This window comes from Prionailurus bengalensis, chromosome B2 (genome assembly GCF_016509475.1).
Source record: "Prionailurus bengalensis isolate Pbe53 chromosome B2, Fcat_Pben_1.1_paternal_pri, whole genome shotgun sequence".
NCBI lineage: Eukaryota > Metazoa > Chordata > Mammalia > Carnivora > Felidae > Prionailurus > Prionailurus bengalensis.
In genome coordinates, this window is record NC_057349.1 from 142,965,382 (window position 1) to 142,975,143 (window position 9,762).

At 47.1% G+C, this 9,762-nt stretch overlaps 1 protein-coding gene across 1 annotated transcript; it reads right to left on the reverse strand.

The window, feature by feature from the left end:
- Positions 1-542: 542 nt before the first annotated feature.
- On the reverse strand, positions 543-8,213 carry DYNLT1 (dynein light chain Tctex-type 1). Its single transcript, XM_043593129.1, has 5 exons — positions 8,105-8,213; positions 5,181-5,222; positions 1,897-2,020; positions 1,450-1,527; positions 543-943 (listed from the first exon to the last, which is right to left on the reverse strand). Exons 1-5 carry the CDS (start codon positions 8,129-8,131, stop codon positions 873-875), a joined length of 342 nt encoding a protein of 113 aa, XP_043449064.1. The 5' UTR covers positions 8,132-8,213; the 3' UTR covers positions 543-872.
- Positions 8,214-9,762: the final 1,549 nt, after the last annotated feature.

Below are 9,762 nucleotides of genomic sequence, written 5' to 3' on the forward strand. Positions count from 1 at the left end.
ATGAGTGCTTCAGGGACAAAAGGAGAGCTTTTTTCATTTCAGCAAGTGGATATAGAAGCCTGTCTTTATTACAGTGTGAATGTGCCTGTGGATGAGCACTGAGAGGAGGTCACAGACTGAGGCTTGGGGCCCACCCCTCCCCTTACTTGGATAAGATTTTAAATCAGATAACCTCCAAACATGTTTACTGACTTATAAATAATGGTCTAATTGTGGACACAAAGTGAATGTTATGAAAGCATCTTGGAAGCCCGGATGTACTAAAACATGTTTTTGGTGATTGATTGCTACTGAAAAATGGAGACTGGGCAGCACGTGGGGACCAGAGCTCTCCGGCTGGAGTAGGAACCAGCTCACCCACTCCCAGAAGCCAGTGGAATCCTAGTCCTGCGGGTAAAAACATCAAATCATTGTACTGAGAAGACCAAAGCCAAACTGTAACTTTTCCTTTTTTGTTTTTGCAGTTTTAGATTCTGAAGTCACTAATGACATTGAAAGAATTCATTTGTGGTGTTATTTAGACTATGAAGAAAAACACAAACTTTAAATTGGAATAATTTATTACTCTAACCAAAGTACAAAGTGTGGAAAATTAGTGTATCTGAATCATTCAGAGAGTAGAGAAAGTTTCAAACTAGCAGATTTCAGTTTTTAGCACCTTTGAAAAGAAATAGTTAAGACGAGTGGCAGCAGAGGCCTGACTGCCTGGGATGGCAAGTCCTCGGACCTGGGGGTGCTGTTCGCAGAACAGGGCCAGCCTTCGGCTTTTCTCTCCATCTGGAGAGCGCCCCGAGAACCACGCTGAAGGAGCACGAGAAAGGCGTTCACCGGCCTCCCGGGGGCAGGGAGCGGAGCGGAGGGTCGGCCGCGGCTCAGATGGACAGCCCGAAGGCGCTAACGATGCAGTACATGGTCTTGTTCTCCCACCGCACAGTGCAGCTGCCTGTGGGGAAGAAGGCACAGCGTCACTCAACTCAGGAAGATGGGGCTCGCTAGTCTGACTTGTCACCTTTCTTCACGGCACACAAATAAAGAAAGCCAGTAAGTCTCTTCTAGGAAATGTGTTAAAGGTGAGTCTAATAATAAGCATGCATTCAAAAAATTTGTTTTGAGAGAGAGAGGCAGAACGCAAGCAGGGGAGGGGCAGAGAGAGAGGGAGACAGAATCTGAAACAGGCTCCAGGCTCTGAGCTGTCAGCACAGAGCCCAACGTGGGGCTCAAATTCATGAGCCACGAGATCATGACCTGAGCCGATGTCAGATGCTTAACTGAGTCACCCGGGCGCCACTAATAAGCATGCATTCAAACACGGGAAATGTCCAAGCACACACTTCAAAAAATACTGCACTGAATGATCTAGATCTCAACAGGATCAAGGAGGCGCCTCAAGGCCTTCAGGGAAAAGAAAAGCCCACGACAAGCCTTCACAAAACACAGGGAAAACCATACCGTCCGTAGAGCTGTCCCAGAAGCAGGAACTTGCCGTGTGTAACCCTGCTCCGTTCTTCTGCATAATTACACAGGTCACTTCAATTAAAACAAACTTTTATTAGAGAGATACACTTGGCAACCCTACTTTAGCCTACTCTGGGCATATACATGCAGATCACGTGGTTGATGTGCATGATAAATATTATCAGGGTAGATTGGTCCTATGACAGTGACACATCACACCCTTCCCATTCCTTCACCACATGCCTGTTCTAAAGCAGCCGATCTGCAATGCTGGGAAATCCTGTGCCATGCGCCCTGCAACTGTTCCAGCCAGGCGGGTGGTAATGCACACGACACCGCGACCAACTGCTACTGGGAACTTTGAGGTCAGATACCACACTGCCACACGTGCCTCTCATCAGTATATATGAGAAGTATATATGAGAAGCAAAAACGCATTACCGATGTATTTAAATGGCTTGCCCAGCTTGGTGAGTTGGCTTAAAGTCTGTTCGACTACGTTTGTGGTCCACTGGTTCACTTTGCTGTGCTGATAGGCGTTGCCACCGATTGCACTTTCTATAGCCTAGAACACAAAGGACAGAGGTCACTGCTGGCAGAACACAGCCAACACCTTCCAGGTAGTACTGAGTTCATCACCCTAAGAACTGCTAAAATACAATCTGCCTGAAACGTAAGCTTATTTATCACCATGAGGACTCCTGTGCAAATACATCCTTTGCTTATCAGTGTTCTATTTCATTAAGGTTTATATTCATTTTTAAAAATCCACACTTATATAGAGTCTGTCAAATTTTAAACACATTTTGACTGAATTTAATGTTTACTGTTGCAGTTGGTACTTGGAGATAATCAATACTTTTCCTACTAAGGCTAGAAAATATTTCCCTTTGTCCTTTTTTTTTTTTTTTGAGAGAGAGAGTGAGCGAGCATGCAAACGGGGGAGAGGGGCAGAGTGAGAGAAAATCAGGCTCCACACTCAGCACAGAGCCTGAAGCGGGGCTCGATCCCGCAACCCTGGGATCATGACCTGAGCCAAAATCAAAGAGTCGGATGCTCAACCAACTGAGCCACCCAGGGGCCCTTGCCTGTTCCTTTCTTAAAAATATAGTAGCTATAAGACTTTATATGGGTTGCCTGTACAACTGACAATGCACAAACCTATCCAAATAATCATGTATTCAAAAATACTTCTTTTATCCAGCATCTTCTGGAACTATGTTAACACAGAAGTACACTTTTCAGATTACAAAAGAAAGACCCCTACATATTATAAAAATTATTTTAAGTTTATGATGAATTTCTCTATCTGAAATTCCTGGTCTTTTTCTGTGTTGCGTCCCGGTGCGGGCTCATGTTATGTACGTATGTATGTATTCAGGAATACATATGGCCGCTTGCCCCTACTCTTGCTGTGTAGTGAGGCTGCAAGTCTGTAGTCAGGCTATTACCATCTGAAGATTTTCTGGGCCTTTTACGTTGGTTGCCAGTGTGCCTGCCTCTAAGCCACTTCCTTCTCTACCCCTTTTCTAACTTGCTGTGCTGGAAACCAGAAACCTGAGTTCTGATGACAGTTGTGACCTAGATAGAATGTAAACATTTGGTGAGGGCCCAGTTCTGTCCTCAGAGAAGCAGAAAAAAACAGTCCTGGGCTCAGAGCTGTGCACATTGGAGACGGATTAGGGTCTGTTGTCTGGAACATAAGCTCAGTGATCTTGCTTTTGAGGAACAAAGAGCTACCTAAGTCCCACCCTGGTTTCTACCTGTCTGTCCCGGGACTCTGAGTGGTGACATGAAACACACCACATGTAGCACCTGGCCTTCCTCTACCTCTTGCCCCCACCATTGTCCTAGCTCCTTCTCATCCTGACATGTTCTGCCCCCCTCCCCAGCTCTGGGACTGGGAGATAGGCACTCCTGGTTTAAGGGGACCTGGTTGTTAGAAGATCTGGACATTGGTCAAAGAAAGGGGGAGGCACCACTCAAGCTCAACTCTGGCAACTGTTCACATACCCTTTGGAATTCAGTGTTTTTCAGGGAGGAGGAAAACTCCACTTTTGGACGCACCCAAATTTATTACTACCCAATCCTTAAAATAGCTCAAGTGAAGAATTAACCTACTGCCAGGGGTGAAAAAGCTGTTGAGGCCGGTGACCACATGAAGGTACTACAGGATATTACTTCAGGCCTCCACGCGGCCTGGGAAGGTCTACTCTCAACCATACCTGCTGCAGGCAGTAGAGTCTAAGAGGAGGCCGAAAACCAGCGAGAGCAAAGGGGACTTCACAACAAGCCAGCCCCACGTGTCACAGGTCCTGTGTGGCTCCCCCAACCCGTGTTCCGTAAGAAACGTGTAGGAAAACCGTGAAAAGCACACCACTACAGATCCTGCACGACCGCCAGGAGATCACGTGGGACGGTGAATAATGTACATGGTAGGACAACGACATTCTGCTTTTTGGTGTTGGGTCACGAAAACAGGTTGTGATTCTTCATTATTCTGGCGTTCGTTAGTAATTTGTTTGCATTAGAGTCAATTCCCCATTACACATATCTCAATTGGTACTATTTTTAAATTTTTTTTTTAATATTTACTTTTGAGAGAGAGAGTATTGGGGGGAGGGGGGAAGGGCAGAGAGAGAGGGAGACACAGAATCTGAAGCAGGCTCCAGGCTCTGAGCTGTCAGCACAGAGCCTGATGCGGGGCTCAAACCCACGAAGTTGGCCACCCAACCAACTGAGCCACACAGGCGCCCCTCAACTGAGACTGTTAAACTTCAATCATCTAATGGCTTTCTCCTGGCCAATGGCTTCAGTCTGGTCTCAATTTACACAGGAAGGGAAGGAGACTAGGAATAGCTTTCTGGCCTCATTCCTGCCCCAGGCTCCCCCAGTGCTCTGCACTACAGCCCCATCAGCCTCACTTCAGTCCCTCAAACATACCAAGCACAGTCCCACCACAGGGCCTTTGAACACGTGTAATGCCTGGAACGTCTACCCCCCCTTCTCGCAGAGTTAACACCACTCCTACTCATTCCCCAGATTCTAGCTCCGAACTCACCAGATGGGTCAAATCCTTCATAGCACCACTTGCTATAGCAGTTACCACACAGGGAATGCAAGTTTACAATTCCCAGTGTCATTGACAGGTGCCTGCCTTCCCCTGCCCCATCCTGTAAAGTCCCTTAAGGTCGGTCCCTAATGCCCCCTTGCAATGTACTTTTTAAATGAATGAAGAACAAATATCCTATTTTGTCTTCCACTGTCATCCACTGTCTTCCATGCATCCACTGGGGCATGGTCAATAATAATAAAATAGGTAGTTTAGGAATATACGAAAAATAAGCAGGTAAGCCCCAACTGGATCACCAGGTCTTAAGTGACTGGAAGTTACTCATTTTTTTTACATACTCTTTATTCAACACCAGAAACATTTATTTGTATACCATGACAGGAGTCTTTTATGCTAAGAGGTTATAGAATCAAACCTTAGTAACATTCAATAATAATGTCAGTACATACAGTTTCCTGTCTGGTTTAAAATATATAATTTACATAATATGGGAGTAATTCTTATCTACATATTCACTGACGTAAAAACTGTTATTTTAAATGCCAAAACACACAGGCTCAGCTGAAACAATTCCAAGGCAGTATTTAAAACACGTTATTTTACTCATAAAGCCGTTAATCAACATTTAAAAAATAAGCATCTTTCCTCTTACCTCTTTTACAATGTTGCTCACTTCATCAACAACAAAAGCAGTCTGTAAGGAAGAAAATTAGTTAAGTTTCATGGCTTTAAAAGATCTGTTTCCCCTGCACTGATTAATGCAAATTTAGGTAATGAACATAATTTAGAAATGAAGACTTAGAAATAACTGAACTAGATTGTTCATTTTACCAAGGAAAACACGACAATGAGGCTCAGAAACACCAAGTGGCTCTTAGAGAATCGCAGAGCTGGTACAGTCAGGAGTCTAGACAACGTATATAATTTAAACGTTTTTGCTTTGTTTTAATCATGCCATGGTCCAAAAGACTGACTCCGCTTTAGATTCAATCTCTCTAGCCATTTCAACTGGCTGCTGGGATCATTAACAAATACAAAAGTTTACTGACTGACTTGATTTTTGTTTACATTAGTGAACACTCTGCCTGATCAAACTCATCAGGAGGTTTGACACTTAAGACATTTCTGTTTCTGTTTTTAACCACCATTAGTGATAAAGTACAATGATTAAACTATTTCTGATAATTATGTTTTCTTCTCAATGCTGTCCTACCTCAAGACTACAAAACCAGCTGCTAGCACAGCTGTTCTCCACAGGTGTGTCACGATGAGCTGGGCTGCTGCAGTAATCTAGAGGCAGAGTTTACAAATGGGTTTTCTTTACACATATAGTACATGTGAATGGGTACAAGGTTCTGTCTGAATCCTGGGAACAATACTTAGCTCTGGACATTCCTTCTAGAGGGCAGCCCGAGGGCCTTAGTCATTGTGAATCCTGGTGGAATAAAGTCAGAGCACCCTGCTTTTGGCAGTGAGTTTCCCTCCCAGCTGGGACGCTGTCCACTGTGGCCCCGTCTGAGCAATGCCCCTTTCTTTCCAGGAGGATCACGAGCAGACTGCCTTGAAGCCCTCTCACTTGCTCTGCTCAGAAGGCATACTTGGGAGACAAAGCCAACTCACCAAATGATGAAAATTTGCACTATCTTACAGGTTAAATGACTTCTTGAGATTTAAAGGATCCTTCTAGGGGACTTCAGTGATCCTAAACCATACAGGAAAATCCCTGTGTGACTATCCACATTGCTAAAATATGGAAAAGGTTGAGGGGCATTTCAGTGGAGATTTAGTGGAAAAGTAGAGCAGTTGTACAGAATCCACTGGGCAATTTCAACTTCTACAAGAAATAGGAACAAGGAGTTGAGAATAGTCTTACAAAGGTCCAGATATTTATATGAAGTTAGAGGATATGCAGAAAAGGCTCAGTTCAGAAGCTGTTAGGACTGGCATCCATTAGTAAATACCTAAGGCACGCCTACTAGGAAGAAGTTGCCCTCTTATCATGCAAGGGCCTAGGGCTTTATCTCCTGTAAAACACATGCTCTGTTCAGCCCCTTCAATCTTCAGATCTGTAAGTGAGATCTGGAATAATGAAGTCACTTAGCCACCTCATTGGTGGGAGAGCCAGAACCGAAATGCCAGTATTAAGAGATTTCCCTTACAGGGTCATTTCCGTTTTTAAAGGTTTATAGATATTCCTATCATATGAGCCATTTTCCTACATTAGTTTCCAGGGAAAAGCTTTTCCTTTGCTAGCTGCTTACACACCATGGATCCACTTGATTTTTTACCAGCACTGAAACACATGATTGTGCTGCCAATTCGCATGGTACAAGCATTAGAATTTTTTCCCTCTCTAAACATCCCTGCTTAAACTAAGTTTCAAAAATGGTAAACCTTACCGAATTCGTCTATCCTTTTTATTTTTGACAGGCTGCATAATCTGTAGGACTCTATTTCAACAAAAATTACTACTTAGCAAGGAGAAAATGGGCAGCAAGAATTATTACTTAGCAGGAAGAAAATGGGCAAATATTTTTGTATAATAGTAGCATCCATCAGCTATAGTCCCTGAATGCATGTTAAACTGAAGGAAAGCCATGTTACCAGCCCGCTGTTAGAATGTCTTCTGCTTGGCAAATAATTGTGTGCTTTACCCTGCTGCTTCCTCACTGAGGCAAGAAGAGATTATTTTTCCCAAGTAGGAGTTGTCATACTGACATCTCAAACTCAAAATGAAACCTAAGGGATGGTGGCCACGGTGGATGTAAGCACCACACTGAAGAACAAGGTGCGGAACGGAAGACAAAGGCAGGCTCTCCTCCTGTGCGCTTCCGCATTTTGCAGGTGCATCAAATCCATTACTGAAGGGACTTAGAAGATGTGACTGGACGTGCGTGTCACGCATATGTGTCACTCTGTAGTCTTCCGTTAAAACATCAGCAGACGCACACGCGGCCTTCAGCCTTCCCCACCCGTGGACGTGGAGCAGCTAATCTAGGGTGGGGGGTCTGCACCACGGAATAAAGGGAGTGAATGATACCACTCTCCCGGCGGCCCTGCCGGCGTGGAGCAAGGTCTGGGGGCGCGGCTGGGCCGCGGGCGTGGAGCGGTTCGGGGGCGTGGTGGGCCGGCGCGGGGCCAGGTTCGGGGCGGGGCTGGGCCAGGGGCGCGGCGGGCACCGGGCTGGCCCGGGACGTGGGGCGGGCGTGGGACGCGCCCCGGGGACGCCCGGGGACGCCCGGAGACGGGAGAGGCGCGGCGGGGTGTTCCCGGCCGCAGGGAGAAGTCCCAGGGCTGCGGGGCCCCTCCCGGAAGAACGACGGGGCTCACGCCGCCGCGCGGGGAGCCCCTGCCGCGCCCCGCCCCCCGGGCAGGGTGACGACGCCCAGAGCAGGCCGGGCCGGGGGTCACCGCGAAGCGCTCGGCAGGGGGCTGGTGCCGTCAGCCTGCACCTCGGACTGCCGCTGCCCACGTCCAGACGCGGCCCGGGTGCCCACACACGCCCTTGGCTGCCGCCGCCCACCCGCGCCCGGGGCTCTCGGCCTCCACCCTTCCTGTTGCTGACCCGGCGGTTACCTCCTCGGCAGCCTGGTAGTCTTCCATCTTTCCTTCTGCACGTCGCCTCCGCCTCCCTGAGTAGTGCGCACCGCGCAGGCGCACTCAGGCTCCGCCCCTCAGGCTCGCGCCTCGCCCCGCCTTCTCTGCCGGCCTGCGCAGCTCCAGGGCCCCTCCCACGCCCGGCTAGCGGGGCTGGGGACTCGGGATCGGCCCCTCCTCCAGTCTTCTCCAGGGTGGTTTCCGTGGGAACCCGCGGGGTAGCCTGGCAGCAACTACAACAAAACAAATGTACAAAAGCCATTCCGAGAGGAAGAGTCGTCCGGACCTTCCCTCCAGCTTGTGCTGTATGGATTAGTTTTAATGTTCAAATGAATTCGGACATCCTGTAATACACTGCAAAGGGATTTCTGAATATGAATGATGAGCAGCTGAGAAACTAGTTACAGTCTTCCTGGAGATCCAGGATTAGGAAACTTCAGCTCTGAACGAAACCCTGTTTTAGGGAGGTAAATTTTCCATATAAATGAGCTTGTTTTTTTTTTAAGTACCAATAAAAAAAAAAAAAAAGCCATTCTGGGTGGAAAATTTTGTGAAATGCTGCACACTTCCTGGCTGCTTTAACCAAACTGACCTAAATAGACACTTGTATACAGGGGTCTTTCTGAAAATTAGTAATTGTACAGTACTTTCCAAGAAGGACTGGAGTTTGGGTACTTGTTTGCATGTACTTTGTGGCTAAGATCTTTGATTTGGGGGGCTGTTTTTTCTGGTCTTGGTATGTCCTGGAAATCAGGCTATCACTTCTTACCTCTCTAAAGTGCAGTTGCTGAAACCCACTTTCCATCCCCCCAGGAAGCACTGACCACAAGCCCTTGAGATATAGTAGAATTAAGCTACAGAGCTCACTTTCAATCCATCAGAAACCTTTGTTTCTACCCTATGAATCTAAGTTCCAGGCAGGCAGAAGCCATTTTATTCACTGATGCACTACCCCCTACCCCTTCCATTATGCCTGGCACAAGTAGGTATATAATTACAATTGACTGAATGAATAAATGAATGAATGAACGAACGAATGATTTCCCCAGGGTCATCCGTTTTGCCTCACGGCCACTGCAGAGGGCTGCGGAGTGAAAAAAGATGCAATTATCTGCTCCCTTGCGGGAGGCAGAGGGCTGGTGAGCAGAGATCCCAGCGGTGAGACACACAAGGCTGCTCTGCCCTAGACACCTGACCTCAGCTAACTGTATTTTCCTTTGCTATTTATTCCCTTCCTATTATCTGGCTTCGAGTCACCTGTCCCAGTGTTTCAGCCTTTGTGCCTCACATGTGGTTCTAATTCTGACATGTCTTTATCTGGCTTCCCGGCATTCCCAGCTTCACCTGAGATCCCATTTTAGGTGTCCTTCTGCCTGCCGGGTTCTGGGCCCTTAGCGCCGCCACGCTCCTCAGCCAAACGGGTCTCTTCACCGTTTCCTAATTTACTCTCGCTACTCTGCTGTGGACCTGGAGACCAGGTCTTTTTCTGGTCTTGCTATGTCCTTGAAATCAGGTGAGTGTCTTAGAATCATGTGCAAAGCAGAGTGAACAGGTTCTGAGGGGACATCTGTATTTGAGTGCTGTGTGGTTTGGGGCATCTTCTAGAGGTTGCTCCACAGCCTTTTAGGAACTTCCTA

Coding starts and splice junctions, on each gene's coding strand:
- DYNLT1 (XM_043593129.1), bottom strand. CDS start 8,131: ATGGAAGACTACCAGGCTGCCGAGGAG. Junction 5,223..8,104: donor ACTACCAGGCTGCCGAGGAG/GTAACCGCCGGG, acceptor TCTTCCTTACAG/ACTGCTTTTGTTGTTGATGA. Junction 944..1,449: donor CTGGGACAGCTCTACGGACG/GTATGGTTTTCC, acceptor TCTTCCCCACAG/GCAGCTGCACTGTGCGGTGG.